This window comes from Mchenga conophoros, linkage group LG3 (assembly GCF_057382185.1).
Source record: "Mchenga conophoros isolate Kocher_MC1m ecotype Shallow Benthic linkage group LG3, M_conophoros_male_GT1.1, whole genome shotgun sequence".
In the NCBI taxonomy this organism is placed as follows: domain Eukaryota; kingdom Metazoa; phylum Chordata; class Actinopteri; order Cichliformes; family Cichlidae; genus Mchenga; species Mchenga conophoros.
The window spans coordinates 39,303,049-39,327,680 of NC_140528.1; the positions used below are offsets into that span (position 1 = coordinate 39,303,049).

Sequence of the window (24,632 nt, forward strand, 5' to 3'; positions counted from 1 at the left end):
CGTCACGGCAACATAATGAAGCCTGTCCCAATTCCAAATGCAGCCGAAAATGCGCCCTTCTTTTCCCCGGATTTGAAGAATGGGTCCGGTGTATCATTTGTGGCCCAACATATCCCAGAATTCATGGCGCAGTGGCTGTGGCCAATTTTTTCTAATAAAAGCGGCGGATGGCAGAAGTGGGGTGAAGAAACTTTTCAAAAAAATTATTAAATATTATGTCACTTATTTATGTGCAAATGTTAAATATGGAAGAACATTACATCATTACTGTTGGCCAGTGATGGCCAAATAAAGCTTTCTATCTGGAGACCAAAAATATGAAGCGCAGCTTGAATTTTCAAATGAAAGTGTACTGCTTCATTATGACTGCCCACTCTACAGAGTGAAGTTCACAATTTTGTTTGACATTGGCCCACTGTTGTGTTGCTTTGAACAGATTTGAAAATTGTTATGTTTATTTTTGAAATAATTTTTATCAATACTTTCCTTTTTAAACATTTACCATGGTGTGGTCGTTCTTTGCTTGTGACTTCTTGGTGTTGGCAAATGCAATAGATGAATAATACATTTAATTTACATATAATAATGTACAACACACTGTGACGTGCTCGCACTTCTCCGTTGGTGTATGGGGCCCGCCCCTTGCTAGCCACGCTGCATGGTGGGCCACGCCTCCCCAACTTGCCTTGAGTGTGGCATTCCTATGCCTTTGGAGGATGGGCACAAGCACTGAGTGCTGTGTCTAAGTCCTGGGCATGCTTTGCTGACTAGAGAAGCCCCTGCCTCGTGCATGAATTGTTTGATTCTGCCCGAATGGACTAGGGAAGCTCGTGCTAGGTTTTTTTCTGTCAAGCGACCCGCACCTCCCTCATCTCAGGAATCTCAGGCGAAAGTGAGGAAAATAGCTGCTGCTGACATAGAATCTAGTCCCGCAGCTCCATGGGCCAGGTCCCCTTCCTCATTTGTCGAACTGCTGGGCCCCTCCCATGCCTTTCCCTCCTGTGGCCCAGCCCCTGAGCCTGTGCTGTTGGATGTGGACTATGGTGTCGGCGTCTTCTCGGTTTGACTACGCTTCACGGCCTCAGCGCTACTTATCTCAGGTGCCGCTGCTGCCTGATTTTCAGGACCTGGTGTGCAAACAGTTTGAGGCCCTGCACCGTTGGTCCCCTGCCTGTAAGCGCTTTTCGGCCATGCATGGCCGGGAGCGCATTGACGGCCGGCCCCTTCCCCCGGTTGATCCGTCCCTGGCCCCCCTGGTTGCCCTTTGGGCTCCATCCTGGGGCGGGCTGCGTGCCCTAATAGGGATGTGAAAACCATGGACGGGCTCTTGGCTCGGCTACATAGCTGTATGGCGACCCAGGCCTGCCTGTCTAATTCATCGGCAATATTGTCACTTCATCTTCGGCATTTGGCCCGTCGGTTGCAGGCTACCTCGGGTGATCTGGAGGGCATGGGTGAGTTGCTGTCCACGTCCTCTCTCCTAGCCTCGCTCATGAAACATCAGGCTATTGCCACGAGCTCTTCCTTGGCTATTGCCACAGGCTTCACCACCTCTGGCTGTCTCAGTCCCGGCTCCGTTCGGGTGACCAGGATTGCCTCATGAGGCTCCCGGTCGACCCTGCGGCCATGTTTGGCCCCGGTGCGGCTCAGCTCCTCCAGCAGGCTACGGAGACTCGCCGTGCTTGCGCAAGCGTCCTGCCAGGGTGGGGTGGGCTCGTGCTTCTGTGCCTCCGCCTGCCCCTGCTGCTCCTACTTGGGGTCCTGAAGATCTCTGGACCCAGCTGGAGGCCTTTTGTAGGCGCAGCGGCCACGCTCAGGCTCGGTGAGGGGGCCGGGGTGCCAAGGGACAGTCATTCTCCAGCCGTCCCCCTCCTTCCTGACGTCTCCCTGGGCCAGGCCGCCCTGCCCGCCTCCCTGGCTACAGAACAGCGCAGGGTTGCCTGGTCGGCCCTGGGGGCGGACCCTTGGGTGGTATCTACCATGGCCCAGGGTTATCGCCTTTAGTTTTGCCGCAGACCTCCCCTGACTTCCACTCCGACCTTCACCTGCGTGGCCGACCCGGGTCAGGGTCGGGTGCCGGTAGGAACTGGCGTCCCTTCTATCGAAGGGCGCCATACGGGAGGTGGACGCCAGGGACCGCCGGGTGGGGTTCTTCTCCCGTTACTTTTTGGTCCCAAAGCGGGATGGGGGTCTCCGTCCTATTCTGGACCTCAGGGGCCTCAATCGCTATCTCCGGCCCCTGAAGTGCCAAATGCCCACGGTCCCCAGGGTGCGTCAGGCCATTGTTGCGGGGGACTGGTTCGCCACCATCGACCTGAAGGACGCCTACTTCCAGATCCCTTTCTGGCAGGGTCACTGGCAGTTTCCTCACAGCTGTCCTGTGCCAGAAGTTCTGTTGACCCACTGAAAGAGGCATCATTTAAGAAACACCAGGAACACTTAAGCTCATCACATTGATCAAGCAGGACTCATGCTCTTCACCAGCAGCTCCCTCACAGGGAAATCTTCAGCACTCCTCTGTAGGCCCGCCCCAGAAGATGGATAAACCCACCATTTCATGAACACTGTGATGGAGACCTTTGGTTTGTGTAATGTTATAAATACTCGGATACTCCCCAAACTCCTCAAGCGTGCTCTTCATGGTAAATGGCCTGCATTTGTATAGCGCTTTTCTAGTCCCTAAGGACCCGAAAGCGCTTCACACTACATTCAGTCATTCACCCATTCACACACACATTCACATACTGGTGATGGCAAGCTACATTGTAGCCACAGCCCACTGACAGAGGCGAGGCTGCCGGACACTGGCGCCACCGGGCCCTCTGACCACCACCAGTAGGCAAACATGGGGTTAGTATCTTGCCCAAGGATATTTGGCATGCAGTCAGGAGGCAGCCTGGGATCGAACCACCGACCTTCTGATTAGTGGCTGATCTGCTCTGCCACCTGAGCTACAGCCACCCATGCAGCTGAGTACATCAAGTGTTTAGAACGGAAGCATGCAGGTCTGAGATCAGCAGCTTTCTGAAACACCAAACTGAGGTCCTGTTAATGCTGATATATAGTGACACAGTTACATGAGTGATTAATCCTTTTGGTTTTTTGCCTTTAACTTTATCAATAAAACAGCTGCAGCTTTCACTACAGCACATGTAGTACTGACCAGATTCAGTTCAGAACTGAAGAAGCTTCTCGGATGAGAGGTGAAACGTCTTCAAGTAACTTAAAGAAGTCCAGACGCTTTTCTTTGCAAGCTCCTTTGACTCCTTCTAGCAAGGAAATATAGGTGCAGCAGTCAGAGTATTGCTGAAAGGGATCTCCTGAGAAATCTTCAGAGGCCCAGTGAGGAGCGAGAACCATTCCAGGCATAGCTGACAGCCCAGGCAGTGGTTGAGGTCAAAGGTCGAGCTGGTTGGGGCCCATCATGAGATCAGATTTTGGAGCCACAGCAAGGACCACAAATCTGCGTTAGAATGAGAGCTGTGCCAAGGGGGATTTCCAGAGGCCAACAGAGGAGATTGTGGACAATGGACGGGCACCTGAAGGATGAGGGGAGCGTGCCAAGCTCCATCGACAACGGAGAGGGAGTCTAAGGATGGCATCATGATTCTGTGAAAGCACAGGAACCAGAAGCTATGGTGATGATGACAGCAGTTTCCTATGAACATCACCTAATGCTGTGTCACTATGCTGTGCATACAATGGCATACTGAAGACTGCTGGGATCATAACAGCAGTAAGATAACTGGACCCAGCACCCTTTCCACAGAGGGGTTTTTCTGCAGAGGATGGACAGCAGAAGAGTCACAAGTATTCCTATCGCAGGACGAAGGCCTAAAGTGAGGTGATGGGGGTTGATAGAGGCCATTTCAAGTGCTTCTGACCACTCCAACTGCCTGAAAAATAGCGGAGAGACCCTCCTGGATACATCAGAGGCACTGCAAAAAGGTTGAGGTCCCAGAGGATTCCACTTCCTCCACAGAAATCAACTAGTATCAGAATCAGAATCAGAATACTTCATTAATCCCGAGGGAAATTAGGGTTACAGCAGGCAGCACACTAATGGCGCATGCGCACTTACAAAGGAACCTTCTGACCAACTTTACACAAACATCACATTGGGGAGACATGTCAGAAAGGTAGGCTGATAGGAAAAAACAACGAAAATACACTACATGAGGTAAGAGGAGGAGAAAAAAAACTCCACTCAGACTGAGCTCCTAATGGGAGAACAGTTTGATAACAGAAAAAACACCTCAGCACAAAAGCACATGACTATCAATACACCATAGAAACACAAGACAAGCAACAGGGGCGGGTAAGGGTAAGAGAGAGCCGGTGTAGACAGCACATCCGGTCCTGCAGCATATCTGCGCTGGTCCAGTTGACTGCCATCTTCCCCGGTAGGGCACAAGCATCGAAGGCGTTGGAAAGGGAGGGGGGATAAGTGAGTGCTTATCAGTGTAAGTGTATGTGTGTGCATGTCCATAGTTTAGCTGAGACAGTGTCCTTCGGCCTATCAGGCTAAGTAAACAGTCCTCCAGCCAATCCAGGTGTCCTTGCATGGGACGGGAAGAATAGCCGTAACACAGTCATTATCAGGGAGTGATTGTTCGGCTCCAGCCTTGGGCCTGCAGCTGGCGCCGTTATGTGGGTCCGCAATCTCAATGTTGATTTTGTAAATTTCCATGCGAGCAGCCCAGGAGAATTTTCAGGCTGCCCTAACATTCCGACACTGGTCTCTCGATCTCCCGTTGGAGAGCCGCGAGCCTCCCCATGATGGTATCAAACTTCTGTACCATGGTGTTGTCATTCTTTTGATTCTGAGACCTCACAGCTGCAGTGATCCATTCCGCGATGTCTTCCAACTGTCGCTCAAGGGTCCCATTTTGAGCAGGCCTCTCTCTGATGTATCCCCCCATACGCTCAATGTTGTTGCTTTGAGCCTTCACAGCCGATGCAAATGTCTCCAAGGTGTTGACCATATTACGTTCGTTGTGAGGGGTCGCGCCTCGTCCCATCGCTTCGATTCCAGCGGGCAGCCTTGGGGGGGTTTGAACAGCCGGTTCCGCTCTCTTATTTCTCCGATAAACCAGGGCTAAGCCAACTCTGATCAGCATGAACCCTGTTATCACGGTTCCGAATAGATAGATATCTTCAGCGTCCTGCCACCCGTGCATCGTGTATCCGGCAGGGAAAGTCCCTCCAGGGCACTCAGGCTCTCCCAAGCCCAGACTTCTCGTTAAGAAAAGGGTGCCAATAGCATTCAGAGACCAGTTGATCAAATCCATAATTCTTTTAGGTTTTAGAGAACGACCGTGTGAGTCTATTCCAGGGAAAGTAATTCAAACGAGACAAGACAAGGACATAGAGGCTAAGCAGGAAAGATAAGGGTGAGGAGGAGAAGAGAAAAGTGCGACCGCCTTCGCTGAGAGCCAAGAGATTAGATAGTAGAGGAAAGTTTCACCCTCACTTGGTTGCTTCAGTGGCGAGGGGGAAGTGCTGATTGGGCGCCCGTAGGGAATTGCTCGCACTTCAATCTCCAGCCATTGGCCAACTTTAGAGTAACCAGGTAGTAGGTTGTGACAGACCCCTACATAGCCATGGGAAGGTGGACCCTCCTGGTTACCTTGACTACGACACTCACCTTTACAGGACAGAGACAGAATCGGCAAATACAGACTATTATGTCTGTTCCCATATGCCCAGCATGTCAACACACCCCACACTATATGTGTTCCTGGACCAACTCCCAGGGAAGAACCACTCCATGATACTAGCAGAGGAAGGGGGACTTTGCGTCCTCTTCAACAACACCTGCTGCACTTACATACCAGACGATGTACATTCATCAAACATGACTGACGCCCTGAATGCTTTGAGACAGATCCAGCAGGCCCAAAATCAGGGCTATGTAAGTGATACAAGTGACTGGTTTTCTTGGCTTTACACTGGCTCCTGGTTACAGGTGCTAAAAGGACGACTCATCGGAGTTGGGATATTTTTACTTTTATTTTATGTCTTTGTAACGTGTATATTGCCATGTCTAAAACTCATGATTAACCGCATAATATTTGCCACTGTTGCTGCATATACAGCCGTGACAAATGATGATGATGACTCTGACCTGTTGAAACATGAAGATTTTGTGTGATTAATGACGATGTGACAGAAAATGTACAACAAGATGTTACATACTGATGTCTCATTGAAGCTTTTACTGACAACAGGAGGGAATGTCAATGGAAAATTGTACTTAGTAGTCAGTATAATCTTTTAATGATATAAGTTTGCATATGGTAGAATACTGCATGTAATCATTTGTGTTTAGAAGTATATAGTTGGTGGCATATTGAAAGAATGTCTCATCCTAGGAGGTCTGTAACATTCCAGGGTGTTCTGGCGTTCACCCCCACATCCTGGGAGTATGGGAGAGGTCGTACCTTCTCTTATTGTTTTATGGTAGGATAAATGTGGCTATGTCTGTTTTAGTCTAAGTGCCTTTTGTTTAGATGAACTGCTGGACGTCCAGACCAGCAGGTTTAGGGAAGGTTCGTGCATGTAGGAGATGTGCCGCGGTCCCGTTCCTTGATAAAAGTAATAGTTCCACGGCCACCAGAAGAACAAAAACTCTCTCAATCCACATGATTGAGTAAAAGATAATAAACGGATGAAAATACAAGTCAGAAAAAAAAGAATAAGTAAGAAAACAGAGCTAAACTAAGAGAAAAAGCAGGAGCGACTGTAACAGCCTGCACACTGGTTGGCGCATGAGCACTGATAGATTTTTGGTGATTCGAAACGCCGTTTACGTGTGGACGAAACAGCTGCGTTTTCAAAAATACCCATGTAGGTGTGGACGTAGCATAAAAGAGTTTATTTCGTTACTACCTGTAATTTATTGCAGATTACTTGTATTTGCTCAATTGCTTACTAAATGTTTGAGGTGTGAAATAAACCGCAATGGAGCAAAATATGGGTGTGTGTGGTTGGAGGATGCTTGCGCGCGTGTGCACGCGGGGGGGGGGGCAATTTTCTTGTAAAACAAAGGGGGTCTAGCAAAAAGAGTTTGGGAACCACTGCTCTAGCAGACCATTACATGGGGAAACCTTTTGGATACAAGCGCGCTGATCCACACAAGTGTGCACACGGGTGTTCACTAGTGATGTGTCCTGTGTGTCGAAGCGTCGAATCGTGTGTCGGGTAATCTCGGGGGCGTTTTTGTGAAGCGCGTATCGAGGCTTGCCTTGATTACGTATGCAGTGACGTTCGAGGCCTAGTGGGCAGTCCGTACCACGTGACTGATTCAGGGACTGGTTCACCGGTTCACGCCAGATTCGAAATAAAATGGGCCGAAAAACAGCTGATTCCCCATCACACTGTGTTGTGGAATTGGATTACGTACGTGCTACATAGTTACTTGAGCATTTCTTCTTCGATGGAACCAGCAAGGAAGACATGTTTTTTTTTTAATTTTGTCTCTCCTAATAAAGTATGCACACAGTAATAAATATCACAAATGATAAACACCACAATATAAATAAACAACACTACACGTCCTATAATCTGATTTCTGTCTTTTAGTTTATTAAAAAGTGAAGCACCAAACACTAGTTTGTGTCATTATCCAGATGTACATAAGCATGATTACACAGGTACTAGGAGCGGGTTTTGATTAGAGATGGCACGATACCACTTTTTTATGTCCGATACCGATACCGATATCATAAATTTGGATATCTGCCGATACCAATATGAATCCGATATAGTGTTTTTTAATCAACAAAACTGTTTTTTTTAAATATCTTGCTGCATTTTGTATAAGTTCATACTCAAGTTTAAAACAACAACTACACTAAAGCTATTCTGTTATACCTGTATGCAAAAAAATATATTTCATAGTTCAGCAATACTGATCAATCTAATAAACTTAAACCTACACCATCCTCCCTATTCTGGTATTTTAAAGAGTACTTAGCATAAATATTAAGCAACCTAACTAATAGGGTTCCAACTCTCAGCAACAACAAAAATAAATAAATAAAAAATAGGGAACCACCCCTCACGCGCCACCTCATGATGCTTAATCGACGTAATCAACCTTAATTTGATGCAGTGTGAAAAAAATGCACAGAAATCAATTATTTTTCAAGAAATATTAAATAGATTCAACATCTTTCTTCAACAAAATTGCAGACTGCACAGATGGTACCTTCCCAAAGGAAAAAGTACTATAGCTTACTAGGGTATATATATATATATATATATTAGACTTAATAGTTACTATATACAGTAATGGACTTCTATTCATTTTGCATCAAATTAAAACTTTGGGTGTCAGATAATTATTTATTAAAAGCTAGACATTTTAAATGAGAATAAGAAAGAAAAGTATGTCTTTGTGCCCCCTTTTCCCTGTTAATGCCCTATCGGCCCCCCTGGCTAAACTTTGCTAGATCCGCCCCTGCACAGTTACCAGCCGTCAGCTGCATAGAAAAAAGATCCTCGAGTAGAAAGTAATATTAAATAAATTCTAACAACAGCTTATCAAGCTTAAACGTGCTGCTGTTGTTCAGCCGCTGGTTTCCTCTTTCTGGTGCAAAGTGGGCCAAAAGCAAACTAGAGAGATGGACTCGCGACAGAAAAGCCGATCAGCTGATCGTTAAGCAGTTTCATGATTGAAGTAGCAGCAAGAAGAGGCAGTTGTTTGTTAAGCTTAACGCAGGAATGCTTTACAAACATTCAGAGATGGACTTACACACTTGCTTTACTTCTCTCGGGATAACTTTGTCGGAGATGAAATGCCAGGTTGCTAGCGAAGCTCCAAATGCTATCCAGACCACTGACAGCCACAGCCGCTCTATCACGTGATGCATACTGCTCCGACGTGCTAACGTTCTGAGGTGAGTTACGGCGTGTTGCAAGTTTTGTGAGGTGCTTTCGTGATATTTAATGGATCGGATTACATTTTTTATTTTTCTCTGATCCAGTAATCTAGGTCAATATCGGACCGATACCGATACGTAATATCGGATCGGTCCATCTCTAGTTTTGATTATCGATTAAAATCGATTCTAGCTTGGATAACGTGATATCGATTCATTAAAATCCTGAATTGATTTTTAATATAAATATTACTACATTTCAACAACCACCAAACAGCTAAAAATGTAAATGAGAGGAGGTACACCGATTCTGCACAAAGACGTAAACACAAGGCGTGGACCGCTGACGGATCAGAATCAGTGAGATGTCGCCTTTCTCACCAGACAGCACGGACACGGTCGGGGCTGAAAGCCGACAGTTCACTGATTCTGATCCGTCGGCGGGTCCGTGCTTCGTGTTTACGCCTTTTTGCGCTGATTCTGAAGCTGCAGGTTTTATTTCTCTTCAAACAATATTGACCGAACCAGCAGAAAAAAAGAACTACGCTTCACATAAACATTGTCATGAATTTCCTCTGACTTTTGCTGTTTTGCTTTCACCAGGATAAAATCCCACTTCATGCACAGCTTTCTCTCTCTCACTCTCTCTCACACACACACACACACACACACAAACACAGTATACTTCAAGAACAGTTTCCCGTCTAAAAATCAGTTTTCTGCATTATTCGCTTGTTTGTTACGCATAAGACCTCTGTTGTTTGTCAGCCGCTGTTCTTTCCCATTTAAATACTTCCGAAAAGAAAACCTAATTTCTGCCGTTCAATACCCAGATAGCAAGGAGACATTGAACAGATGTTGATTTTCTATCTGAACCATCAGAATCGTCAGGATTGAAATGTCAACATAAAACTAATGTTGAAACAACATTGAAATACTGATGAAACCTGACACTGACATTGAAATAACATTGATTCACTGTTGTTCTGTCATCGTTGATTGTTGATCTATTTATAGTTGACAAGGTGACAACAATCGCGTTGAAAAACCATCGATTTATGGTTGAGCGGGAAATTAAAGCTGCTGCCACTTGGACTATTCCGCAGCACCCCTATCACATTGGTACATCCCTCCAGGTAACCATTGTCTTGTACAGTAGAGCGGGACATTAGATTTACTCTCAGCGGAATTGACCGGAGAAGGCATCAGTTCATGCACTGCACTGGCCTGCACCACGATTAGTATAAGGAAAGAATGAATGACTTTTGTTCTATTCGTTATTTCCACGGTTGTATTTGAATAACAGTAAAAAAAACAAAACAAACTTGTTAATGTAAAGTTTCGGATAAAATGTGGGAGCCCGAAATTGTGTCTACTTTCATCTTACAATCCGGCAACAAATAAATTGCACTGCAAACAAAGTCTATCAACAAAGAAAACATTTTCGTTTCATACTTTTCCGTTATATTCCCTTACAAAGCTAGCTTTAACGCTTCGAGGGTTCCTTTGTTCTTGCCGTCACCTCGGCGCTTGACCCAGACTTTCGCTCTGTAGTTGCTTTTTAGCATAGTACTACAAAAAATTGTAAATCTGTGATATATGATTGATAAACGTAAAGGTAAATGTATAAATGTGTTCAATGACTTTGTTACTTTTAATGATTGGAGAGCACCCGCTTCGATTCGCACTCAATTCAAACTTTACGTTGCACGCTCACCTAACTTTACGCTGCACGCTCACCTAACTTGCGTTTGCACCTTTTGTCCACACGTAAACTGCGTTTAGCATTTACGTGTGGACGAGGAAGACGGAGAAAACGCAGCGTCAAAGGTGTGCGCCTATTTTGACGCCACACTGTGCGCCAAGTTTTTGTCTCGGTGCCATGAATTCCTACAATGGCAGACTTAGACAAAATACTGTTAATTTTATTATCTTCAGTGTTTAAATGCTTACATATACAGGTTTGCTTGTAATTGTTGCCTATATACATTTTAAGCTATTATTTATTATTTAGTTCAATCAATAGATCAAGTTTTGTAGTGACTCCACTTTTATGACCATTTGGGACTTTAACCCACAAAATGACCAATTCCCTATCAAACTAATTGGGACTCTAACCCAATTTCACTGTTTTACTTTACCTTGGGACTCTAACCCAGTATTTTAACTTACAAACTTCAACTTGAATTAGTCTCTCAGCAGTCCAACTGCTTTAACTTCAATCAGCAGTCCAACTGCTTTAAATCTCTCAGCTGTCCAACTGCTTTAAATACTCAGTACTGTCACTTTCAACGTTTCATTATCATTACTTCAGCTTCAGTTCTCATGAGATTTTTTCATCAAAATCAAAACAGACATCTACCAGTAATTTCAGTGAGTAGACTTTAATTTTATCATGTCCAATTTGGCACACTTTGGAAATAGATTCAACAGGTAGTCCCTTACCTTTGTATAAGCCGGCTTATGCCCACTCACGTCAGACCACTGGCTTGTGCCTGTCCGTTCGACAACCTCGGACCGTCCAAACCTCCAACTTCCACCCCAATACCACAGGACGAGCCCCCAAACTGTTACGGATTCAAATATTGGGGATGGATACAAGAGGAAAAACCAAAATAACAACACTGGTCCGGCCGGGTTGAGTCAAACGATGATTTTAATGATCACACGCGTGGGAGATGGACACCGTACGCAGACAGCATCAGATCTCAAAATGGTGGAGCATTGATCAAACTCTTATAGCCTCTAGTGGCCCCCACCTAATCATAAAAGCCTAAACATTCATATTCTTTCTCTCACACAGCTCCTAAGCTACGACCTTGGCTCCCTGTTTATCTGCTCCTGCTGAGATGGGGCAGAAAACCTCTCCAGTATACAGTGGGGCAAAAAAGTATTTAGTCAGCCACCGATTGTGCAAGTTCCCCCACCTAAAATGATGACAGAGGTCAGTAATTTGCACCAGAGGTACACTTCAACTGTGAGAGACAGAATGTGAAAAAAAATCCATGAATCCACATGGTAGGATTTGTAAAGAATTTATTCGTAAATCAGGGTGGAAAATAAGTATTTGGTCAATAACAAAAATACAACTCAATACTTTGTAACATAACCTTTGTTGGCAATAACAGAGGTCAAACGTTTACTATAGGTCTTTACCAGGTTTGCACACACAGTAGCTGGTATTTTGGCCCATTCCTCCATGCAGATCTTCTCGAGAGCAGTGATGTTTTGGGGCTGTCGCCGAGCAACACAGACTTTCAACTCCCGCCACAGATTTTCTATGGGGTTGAGGTCTGGAGACTGGCTAGGCCACTCCAGGACTTTCAAATGCTTCTTACGGAGCCACTCCTTTGTTGCCCGGGCGGTGTGTTTTGGATCATCATCATGTTGGAAGACCCAGCCTCGTTTCATCTTCAAAGTTCTCACTGATGGAAGGAGGTTTTGGCTCAAAATCTCATGATACATGGCCCCATTCATTCTGTCCTTAACACGGATCAGTCGTCCTGTCCCCTTGGCAGAAAAACAGCCCCATAGCATGATGTTTCCACCCCCATGCTTCACAGTAGGTATGGTGTTCTTGGGATGCAACTCAGTATTCTTCTTCCTCCAAGCACGACGAGTTGAGTTTATACCAAAAAGTTCTACTTTGGTTTCATCTGACCACATGACATTCTCCCAATCCTCTGCTGTATCATCCATGTGCTCTCTGGCAAACTTCAGATGGGCCTGGACATGCACTGGCTTCAGCAGCGGAACACGTCTGGCACTGCGGGATTTGATTCCCTGCCGTTGTAGTGTGTTACTGATGGTGACCTTTGTTACTTTGGTCCCAGCTCTCTGCAGGTCATTCACCATGTCCCCCCGTGTGGTTCTGGGATCTTTGCTCACCGTTCTCATGATCATTTTGACCCCACGGGATGAGATCTTGCATGGAGCCCCAGATCGAGGGAGATTATCAGTGGTCTTGTATGTCTTCCATTTTCTGATGATTGCTCTCACAGTTGATTTTTTCACACCAAGCTGCTTGCCTATTGTAGATTCACTCTTCCCAGTCTGGTGCAGGTCTACAATACTTTTCCTGGTGTCCTTCGAAAGCTCTTTGGTCTTGGCCATGGCGGAGTTTGGAGTCTGACTGTTTGAGGCTGTGGACAGGTGTCTTTTATACAGATGATGAGTTCAAACAGGTGCCATTCATACAGGTAACGAGTGGGGGACAGAAAAGCTTCTTACAGAAGACGTTACAGGTCTGTGAGAGCCAGAGATTTTCCTTGTTTGAGGTGACCAAATACTTATTTTCCACCCTAATTTACGAATAAATTCTTTACAAATCCTACCATGTGAATTCATGGATTTTTTTTTCACATTCTGTCTCTCACAGTTGAAGTGTACCTCTGGTGCAAATTACTGACCTCTGTCATCATTTTAAGTGGGGGAACTTGCACAATCGGTGGCTGACTAAATACTTTTTTGCCTCACTGTATACCGTATTTCCCGGACTACAGAGCGCACCTGAATATTAGCCGCACAAGCTAAAATCAGGGGGAAATCCTGTTTTTTACATACATTAGCCGCACCTGACCAAAAGCCGCAGGTGTTTCAATGTTGACTTATCATATGTAAGAGAATGTGCACAAAGCGAATTGTCAGGAAAGAGATGGCTGTTTGGAGACATCACTTTTATTAATATTTTGAAAAACAAGTTATGGGTACATATTTGCATAACTTTTTAGAATCAGAGAATCAGAAACTTTATTGTCATTGTCATGAGAACAACGAAATTAAGAATGGTCCCCGATCATTGCATCATCCCTAGCAATATCAAAATATAAATAAAACAATAAAATTCAATAAATAAAATAGATAGAATACTTAAAATACTAATAAGATATAACAGTAAAACATTCACATACATTCCCACACACATGCTTCAGACCGTGCATAGATTAACACAAGAGTGGCGTGATGGACATTTAGGGTTGTGATGGCATGGCACACATGGTAAGCTCCACACCTCACCACCCATTGATTCACTTTAGTTTAATTTACAGTCACTACTTTAAAATATTCTACTTATTGTTCAATATCGTTTCTTTATTAAATGTATTCATTTTTCCATCACACCTTCCAATGTTTATATGGCGTGCACACACATTGCAAGGTCAAAGTTCTGTTTTATGTTATATTAATACATCTTTCTTTGTTTGAGTTACCTGGGGGTTGGCTTCTCCTCCTGTCTGGCAAAAGGTGTGGCAAAGGGCTGGGAGACCTGAAATACTGCTGACAGCCTAATTGGATTGCACCACATGCTTCATTGCCTGGGGGGTGTTTCATGTTTGTTTAAATGTTTTGTATTAGTTGGTTATATGGCAGCCGTCTTGTTTTCCCCCGTGTGTGTCATTTGGTTTAGCTAAACCAGTATTTAAGTCCCCCTGTGTGTCATTTCAGCAGGTCAGTTTACCATATGTTTGTTTGAGGTTTTGTTAATTATTATCTTGAGTTTAGTCTATTGAGTTGACCTCTTTTATTGGTCTGCCTGTTTAAGTTTTGGCTTTGTTAAATATATTTTCATATTTTTGGGTCAATAAAACCCGTTTTTTGAATTAAACAACCTGTGTCCTTTATGCTTTACTGCTTGGTCCCTGACAAGGGTATATGTACAAGTAGCGGTAATTACAAGTACGAAACATGTACTGTGCTTCATAAATGAGTAACAAATGTAGTACATAACAATAACCTACAACACACCAGAAAAATAGATTCGGACTACCTTTTAGGCTCAGGTGCAGTGACAGGGCTTTAACAAGAAGAAAAGTCAGTCATTCAGCACCATCTTTCTCTTCTTCCTGCGCACTAAAACCACCAAAATCCTCTTCTCCAGTGTCGGATACGAACAGGCTCAGGATGGCTTCGTCATCCACTCTCAGCTTCTTTCCTTCGTTGTCACTTTCAAAACAAAAGAAGTCCTCGTTGTCAGTGTCAGAGTCGAACACCCTCTGAAGGGCCGTGGCAGTGTCCTCCTCTTCATCATGCAGCAGTCCAGCCCTTCGAAAACCGTTGGTGATCGTGGATGTTTTCACACTTTTCCACGCTGTCAGAATCCACTGGTGGAGTTGAGCATAACTTGCTTTTCGCAAGTTTATCACCGCTGGTCATCCACGACTCCGGCTGAACGCGTAGCGCTACTTTGAAGTTTGTTTTTCGCGCTACTTGTACGGCACTATGTTGCCTTGCGGATGGACATGTGACCAACATACCACTCTTGAACCCCGATCCTTCCGCCAGGCAACGTAGTGCCGTACAACAGCGGAACAAACAAAACAAATCGTCTTACGATATCACAAAAATCATGGACAATCCATAGAAAAGCCGCACCTGACTAAAAGCCGCAGGGTTCAAAGCTTGTGCAAAAAGTAGCGGCTTATAGCCCGACAATTACGGTACTTGTTCTGCGACCAATTCTTTATTTTTCACACCAAACTATTTAATAAGACAAACTTTACACAGAGTTAATCAAATATAACTAATGCTTTAACATTATCAGGATTTCATAATAAAAACTACAGATTCCATCTGAACTCTGTGGAGCCTGATCTCAAGTCCAACTCTGAAACCAGAAGAGGATCTTTCTCTCTCTTCAGAGTCATTGTGATCCAGTGATTTCAGTCCTGCATGATCAGGCTGATGTTTGCACAGAGCAGATAATGAAGTGAATGTTTTTGCACATTGGTAACAGTGAAACAGTTTATTTACAGCGTGGGATCGTTTGTGTTCGGAGTATGAACTGAGATTCCTGAAGCTCTTGTCACACTGGTCACAGCTGAAGTTCACTTCCATGTGTGTACGTTCATGTTTGTTACGATGACCTGATTGTGAGAAGCTTTTGTCACAGTGTCTGCACTTGTATGGTGTCTCTCTTCTGTGGATTCACTTATGATTGTTCTTTAAGCTCACGTGCAGTGGTGAAGGATGACCCACACTAGTCACAGGTGTGCTTTTTGACCCCAATGTGGAAGAGTTCGTGTATTTTTAATGTACTTGGTGTGTGGAAGCCTCTTCCACATTCTTTGCAGTAGTTCATTTTGTCTCCAGTGTGTCTACGTTGATGTGGTTTTAGGTCCCGTTGATGATTGAAGTTTTTCCACAAAGGTCACAGAGAAACTCTTTCCCACCACCACAGTGAACGATAAGGCTGAGAACAGGATCCATCTGTGTTGCTCTACTTCTAAACAAAGACAGTGTAAGTCAGGTTACAAGTAAGTCTTCTAAGTCAGACTTGTTCCAAACAATCAGGTTAAAATTACAAGATAAAACATAAATACATCCTCACAGTAACTGCACTTGTAGAGTTACTTTCTGGTGTGGCTCTGTTGGTGTCTTTTCAGGTGATATGGAGTTTTAAAAGTCTTCTGACACAGGTCACATTTGAAAGGTCTCTCCTCAGTGTGGCTAAACATGTGTTGTTGTAACTGTGCATCTGTTGTAAACGGTTTCCCACACTGATCACAGCAGTAAACATCATTTCCAGTGTGAATCAGTAGGTGAATATTTCGGTACTGTATGTTGTTGAAAGTTTTTCCACAAAAGTCGCAGCTGTACGCCTTAATTCCAGAGTGGGTAACCCTATGCTTCTGTAAGTGTTCATTTCGAGCAAAAGCTTTTGCACACAAGCCACAGATGTACTCTTTAACTCCACTGTGGATGAGTTTGTGGTTTTTTAAACCTCCAGCCTGGGTAAAAGACTTTCCACACAAGTCACAGCTATAAGGTTTAACTCCATTGTGGATGAGTTGGTGAGTTTTTAAGTGCCCAGCCTGGGTAAAAGACTTCCCACACTCATCACAGCTGTAAGGTTTAACTCCACTGTGGATGAGTTGGTGTCTTTTTAAGCTTCCAGCCCAGTTAAAAGACTTTCCACACAAGTCACAGCTGTAAGTTTCCTCTCCCTTTCTTCTGTGAGGTTTGTCGGCCTCCTGAGAGCCCTGACTTCTCGCTTCACGTTGGTCCTGCAGTGACAGAGATACAAACAGAGGCAGTGAGTGAAATGCAGTCATGGAACATGACTGCATTTCTGTAACTGTAACTCCCTCCATTAGTGGAATTTAATGTGACAAAAAACACATTGTTGGTGTGTTACCACCACCTTGTGGTCCGCATGTGCACATGTAGTGTCACATTACAATGATGTGCAATGAGAGTTGTACTGAAAATGACATTCTTGAAGAAATACTGATAAGTGGAGAAAATCTTTTACTTCTTAAAAATTTTTGAGTTCAACAGATGATATTGTTGTTTCAATATGTGCTGATAAAATATGATTTTTGTATTTTCTTCTAACTTCTGTGGTTTTTGGTTGTGAATGTAGATTCTGTATATATGGAGGAGCCCAGGATGGAAAAGATAAAGCTGCTGTTAACGTGTTATTAAAAACCAACCAGCTGTGCACACAGTTTCAATAACAGTGTAACTGTGATATTTTTCTCACCTTCTGTATTGAAGTCATTGTTTCCTCTGTAGTGGCTGAGCTGAGTCCAAATGGCTGAAATTGTTCCTCTGCTGCACCACCAGACCCTTCTCCTCCTGTTACTCAGCTGGGACACAAAAACTATATAGACGTATTTTATCCCTGACAAAAAGAAGCAGAGCAAATAAAAATTACTACACTCCTCAGTGACAAAAAATACCCATGAAGCTTCAAGGTAAAACCCCAGAAGCAACTACAAAAAGAAAGTCATCAGTTGCCTACAAGAACCTGAAAGGTAAAAAGCCACTGACTGTCCTGTATGTCACCGCCTTTACCCGGGGGATGCGACACCCTGTATATATGGACTTCCATAGTTCCACCGCCTTTACCCAGGGGATGCGACACCCTGTATATATGGATTACCATAGTTCCACAAAGGAGTCCAGCTTGGAAATGTTGTAGCAGTATAAACTCAGCCAACTACAACATTTCCAAGCACCTCATTACCATCCTAGCTCCCCTAGGATGGTAATGAGGTTTTTAAAAAACATTTAAAAAATCACTTTGTTAATGTGGAATTCAAAAAGTATTTCACAAATGGAGAATGTATTCTACAATTCATTATTTAAGCACAGAATTCTTTATTTTGGTGTGCGTGGCTGCTGTGGTCCTCCATATGGGGCTAAGGTAAGGCAAGGCAAGGCAAATTTATTTGTATAGCACAATTCAACAACAAGGTGATTCAAAGTGCTTTACAGAGACATTAGAAACAAAAACAAATAAAAAGCATGATTTAAAATTGATTAAAACAAGCAAACAAACAAACTAACTAAACACACACATTTCACACCTGTTCGCGCGATCTGAACCCTTATCGTAAGGGGAGCTACCAGTCCTTCTGTGGACGAGCTACTTTCTATTTTAAATTCCCTGAATTTAAAATACTCTCTAGACCCAGTCTAGACCCAGCTGGGGAGCTACCCAGAGCTCTAAACCCACTTAACAAACAAACAAACAAACAAACAAACAAACAAACAAACAAACAAACAAACAAACAAACAAACAAACAAACAAACAAACAAACAAAACAGTATATAAAATCAAAACAGATAAAATCAGAACAGTAGATAAAATCAGTAGTTAATGTAAGTTTTGAAATTTAAGCTTAACAAACAAACAAAACAGTATATAAAATCAAAAGAGATAAAATCAGAACAGTAGATAAAATCTGTAGTTAGTGTAAGTTTTGAAATTTAAGCTTAAAAGTGTGGATTTGGTGCTTTATTCAAATGCAGCTGAGAATAGGTGAGTCTTCAACCTGGATTTAAATAAACTGAGTGTTTCAGCTGATCTGAGGCTTTCTGGGAGTTTGTTCCAGATATAAGGAGCATAAAAGCTGAATGCAGCTTCTCCGTGTCTGGTTCTGACTCTGGGAACTGATAAAAGACCGGATCCAGATGACCTGAGGGATCTGGAAGGTTCATACTGGGTCAGGAGGTCACTGATGTATTTTGGTCCTAAACCATTCAGAGCTTTATAGGCCAGCATCAGAACTTTAAAGTCTATCCTCTGACGGACAGGCAGCCAGTGTAAAGACCTCAGAGCTGGACTGATGTGGTCCACTTTTTTGGTCTTAGTGAGGACTCGAGCAGCAGAGTTCTGAATGAGCTGTAGTTGTCTGACTGATTTTTTAGGTAGACCTGTAAAGATGCTGTTACAGTAATCAAGCCTACTAAAGATGAAAGCATGGACTAGTTTTTCCAGGTCCTGTTGAGACATCAGATCTTTTATCCTTGAAATATTCTTGAGGTGATAGTAAGCTGATTTTGTTATTGTCTTAATGTGTTTTTCTAAGTTTAGGTCTGCATCCATCACTACACCCAAATTTCTCACCTGGTTGGTGGTTTTTAGGTGTATAGATTGAAGTTCTCTGGTGACCTGTAATCATTTTTCTTTGGCGCCAAAGACTATTACCTCAGTTTTGTTTTTGTTTAGTTGGAGGAAATTGTGGCACAACCAGTCATTAATTTCCTCAATGCATTTACCAAGAGCCTGTACAGTGCCTCGGTCTCCTGGTGACATTGTGATATATATTTGTGTGTCATCTGCATAGCTGTGGTAGTTTATTTTGTTGTTCTTTATAATCTGTGCCAGTGGGAGCATGTAAATGTTAAACAGAGGGGGTCCCAAGATGGAACCTTGGGGAACTCCACATGTGATACTTGTCTGCTCGGATGTGAAGTTACCTATTGATACAAAGTATTTCCTGTTTTCTAAGTATGTTTTGAACCAGTTTGTTACAGTTCCTGAAAGACCTGCCCAGTTCTCCAGTCGTTTGAGTAATATGTTGTGGTCAACTGTATCAAATGCTGCACTGAGATCCAGTAAAACTAGGACTGACATTTTTCCACTGTCTGTGTTCAGACATATGTCATTAAACACTTTTGTCAGAGCGGTTTCAGTGCTGTGGTTCTGTCTAAAACCTGACTGGAAGGCATCGTAGCAGTTATTCTGTTTTAAGAAGTAATTGAGCTGTTGAGAAACTGCTTTTTCAATGATCTTACTTAAAAATGGGAGATTTGAGATCGGCCTGTATTTTTTCCTTTGTGTCTTGTCAAGATTGTCCTTTTTTAGTATAGGTTTGAATATACAGCAGTTTTTAGTGGTTCTGGAAACACACCTGACATTAAGGAAAAGTTGACGATCTGTAACAGGTCTGACTCTAAAGTCTTTGAGACCTTTTTGAAAAAACTTGTTGGCAGGACATCTAAACAGCAAGAGGAGGAGTTCAGTTGACCTAAGATGTCCTCCAGGTCTTTGCTGTTAATCGGGTGAAACTGTTTGATGGTGTTTAAACAGTTTTTCGGTGGACACAGTACATATCCTGGATCTGCTGTTGATGTACCAACTGCTTGTCTAATCTTTTGGATTTTGTCTGTGAAGAATTTGGCAAAGTCATTGCAGGCCATGGTTGAATGAAGTTCAGCTGCCACTGGCACAGGAGGGTTTGTTAGCCTGTCAACTGTAGAAAATAAGACCCGAGCATTATGGCTGTTTTTAGTGATGATGTCAGAGAAGTAGGACCTTCTTGCACTCCTCTGTTGTAAATTATAATTGTGAAGTTTCTCTTTATAGATGTCATAATGAACCTGGAGGTTTGTTTTTCTCCATCTGTGCTCAGCTTTCCTACACTCTCTTTTTTCATTTTTCACTAGTGTGGAGTTTCTCCATGGAGACTTTTTCCTTCCAGAGATAACCTTCACCTTAATGGGGGTAATAGTGTCCATTACATTTAACATTTTTGCATTAAAGCTATTGACGAGCTCATTGACTGAACCTTTGGACAGGTCAGGTGTTAATGGGAAGACCTGGTTAAAGATCTCACTACTGTCTTCAGTTATACACCGTTTTGTGATCACTGCTGTTGATATATTTGTGTGGGCTGAGATTTTACTTTCAAAGAAAACACAGTAATGATCAGATAAGCCCACATCAGACACAGTAATGTTTGAAATGCTCAGGCCCTTGGAGATCAGTAGATCAAGAGTGTGTCCTCTATTATGTGTGGCCTCTGTTACATGCTGAGTCAGCCCAAAGTTGCCCAGAGTGTTACTCAGGTCTTTAGTCCCTTTGTCTTGAGGGTTGTCCACATGGATGTTAAAATCCCCAACAATAATTACACAGTCGAAATCAACACAGATCACAGACAGCAGTTCACTGAGGTCATTAAAAAAGTCTGTGCAGTATTTGGGAGGCCTGTAAACATTAAGAAACACAACTTTGGATGGGGCCTTCAGCTGTAAAGCCACATATTCAAAAGACTGAAAACTTCCAGGAGATAGCTGCTTACATTGAAATGATTCATTAAATAACAAAAATCATAGAAGTGGCACACATCACATCACCTGTTGAAGGTGTTAACAACACCTTTACATCCACTTGGTGAACTCGCAAACGCTTAGGATTTAGCTGAACCTGACTTTAGATGTTTCTGAAACAAGAAGGACATATTGATTTGCTCTCCTGATATTGAGAGTGTAGTATTGATATTTTAACCTTCAAGGAGCACAAAATGTATTAATCCTACTAACACATACACGCATGTAATGAAGCTCAAGAAGACCAGATAGTATTTTAAGCCTGTGTTTCTGATTTCATGGTTCACTTAGTGGGATGAGAAGCAATATATGAACTAGTGGACTAATATTATATTAGGAAAGATGATTGAATTATAGCAGGGGTGAACAGAATGCAGCAGAGGGATTAAATGAGTGAGACTAGTAGATTCTTAGTTTCTTGTTCCTGATGTGTAGGGGAAGTTTTACCATGACATACACCGTGTTACATGGGATGAAACTTGCATTTTTGTTACCAAGTGGAAGTGAAAAATCCTAAAACTAGGCTTTCATATTTTTACATTTTGTAGAATTTTATTTTATTTTATTTATGTTTGAGGAGTGCACTGAAAGTTAGGTTTGAAAATCTGCTCTCCTTCAAGCAGGCCTGCATGATTGGAACTAAAAGTGCTATACAAAACTGTTGCTTTAAAAACGATGGTAAAGTGAGCTTCTCCACCTTACAATGGGCTCTGGAGAAAGTCACCTATGTGGGACACGATTAGATAGTAAGTCCTAAGTCCCTTGTCTAAAAGGAATCAGCAAGGTAATCCATTCTGAATTCATCTTTTTTCTTTTTTGAAATGATGTCATGTTGCTGGCAGTTAGTGATGGGATTTCCGGCTCTTTTTAGAGAACCGGCTCTTTCGTCTTGGCTCACTAAAAAGAGCTGGCTCTTTCGCCTCCTAGCCAGCTCTTGAGGTTGTTTTGTTGCTTTAATTAATTTATTATTAACAACAATATAAAATTATGCACAAAAGGAATTACTAATGTAATTACACTGCGCCTAGCATCCTGGAGCACTTCTGTTGTGTTTTGTACGTGTTTTGGAGTTTGTGCGTGCCTCAGGGTTTATACGTGCTTTGTCTCTAGGGACCACCGTAAATATACTTTTATTTATTCACTCCACATAAAATGTATGAATAAACTTTCTGAATCCTTTATCATCCACAACTGAAAATTGTTGTGGTTGATTCCTATACCTTTCTAAAGTGATGTTGTTGTCCCTGGCTCTCTTTCTGTCTTGCTCTCTTCATGTGCTACTGTGAGCGTAACTACTGCCCCTCCCCCCTCTTCCCAGCGCAAAGCACAAGGCTCGCGTGTGGAGTGAAGCGGAAAAAAGTGCGACAGAGAAGGTGAGAGAAAGAAAATAAACCCTACAGCTCGTGACGCTCACTTCAAAGATCCGGCTCTGAGATTCATTTCGTTTGCGACGACACATCACTACTGGCAGTAGAAACTTAAGTCGACAGAAGAAGTTGTGCTTTCACCAATAAACATACGGGGACTGACTGGACTGATAATGGGGACAAATGGTTGACTGACTTGACACTGATATGCAAGATTGTACCTACTCCAAGCAGACAAGGAAAGGGTTGATGTATGTATGTTTTTTTCAGGAACAGGAAGATGACAGCGACATCCTAGGGTCGCATGAACTTGTGGGCTATGCAGACTTAATATTGTAATTGTTCATTTATGTTATTTTCATGATGTGGTGGCAGATTTCTTTTCCTATGTTTTAATCATATCACATTAGTAATAGTAATATTATTTCCTCACTTCAGTGTTCATCAGTTGTATGCATTCACATAGAATGTTATCACAAGTGGGCCCCATGTTATTGCACCTTCACAGTGGACCCATCGTAGACTGGAAGATCTCCAGACAGCCTACTTTAAGGGAGGTGACAGGTGGTTGTAATTTTTCTCTGAGGTCAAGGATGAGCTGGACTGAAGGTATAGGGATACGTGATGTCCTGTGGAATGTTCTTTGTTTGAGAGTGTCTGTGAGGGTGGCGGCAAAACTTCAGAGATGATCCTTGTGTTGACTGGGATGTTCCCACCCAAATTGTAATGTGTTTATTAAACACACTTCAAACCCAGCTCACAGGGTATGTTGCAGCGAGTTTTCTAAAATTTCCATAACAGTTCGGCCTTGATGAGCAGGATTTCTCAGGTGAGTTTTGATGAATCACAGGCACGTGGTGACTGGCCATCCTGAGTTTGCACAAAAGGGGGAACCGCGACATGTGCTTCAGTGACTCACACATGTAGGACGTTTTAACAAACTAGGAGAGAGACTGCAAAGAATTTGCAATGGAAGTGGAAACACCACTATGATTCTTAGTGTTTTGTTAACCCCTGTTTAACCCTTTACAGCCGATCGGAGCGGGCACGCTCTGTTTTGCGTAACTATTTTTAAATCCCAGTAGCACTGCAACCACGTAAGCTAGCGCAAAAATTTTTTTTGCATATGAAACCGGAGGAGTTGTACTTACATCTTATGCCATCAGCTTGTCCTAGGTCACGGTTTCCTTCCACATAAAGCTTTGCAAAAACTGCATAAAAAGCGCTTGCAGGAACAAAAACATAATATTCCAGAAACACGCTGTGTCGGTCCGATCAGCTGTTCATAACACTTCCTACGTTGGAATAGACGTCAGCGCGAACTTTTGCATTTCTGCCATTACCTGCCCGAAACCGGAAGTGACGTCATTTTCGCGGAAATGTAATCTTTTTTACTATCAGGCCCTCAGAGCCTATACTCGTCTTTTTAAAAGTTATCTTTGACTTTATGACTTTCTGTGTCGTTTCTGGGATGCTTAGGACTCATATTGCACTGCTGGAAATAGTTTATTTTGATGCATATGCTGCTTTTTTGCAAATTTGCAGTATAATATTTATTTCCGTTTTTCCTGCAGTGTATAAAAATTGGTGTATTTCAAAAATAAAACTATGAAGACACTCAAAATAAATTTCCTGTTGGGAAACTATTTTGTGCAACTTTTTTGTATTTACAGTTTTGAGGGATAAGCCTCTTAAATTTCTCTAACTAGAAATATATGTTAAAAAACAAAAACGATTTTCAATTTTTTTTGTAGTTTTTTGCACTTTTTTGCAATTTATGTAATTACTATGCACTTAATGAATACATATTATTAAAATCTGGGCTATAATGGTTGTATTGATGTATAGCAACTTGAAATGCTCCTAAAAATGGCTCCACAGCAGGTAAAAATATAATATAAGCTCTGGCGGACTTGGTTCTATGGTAGGTCTTAAAGGGTTAAAGGACAGAAATTGAGTTTTGTTCTCCAAGCATTTTGTGTCGCCTTAAATCTCACAAGAATGACAGTGGAGGTCTGCCTGTCTTTAAATGAGGAGTAAG

At 42.9% G+C, this 24,632-nt stretch overlaps 1 protein-coding gene across 1 annotated transcript; it reads right to left on the reverse strand.

The window, feature by feature from the left end:
* Positions 1 to 13,571: 13,571 nt before the first annotated feature.
* LOC146578576 (uncharacterized) lies at positions 13,572 to 22,113 on the reverse strand. Its single transcript, XM_085268791.1, has 2 exons — positions 17,368 to 22,113; positions 13,572 to 16,888 (listed from the first exon to the last, which is right to left on the reverse strand). Exons 1-2 carry the CDS (start codon positions 17,383 to 17,385, stop codon positions 16,232 to 16,234), a joined length of 675 nt encoding a protein of 224 aa, XP_085124917.1. The 5' UTR covers positions 17,386 to 22,113; the 3' UTR covers positions 13,572 to 16,231.
* Between the last annotated feature and the right edge of the window lie 2,519 nt (positions 22,114 to 24,632).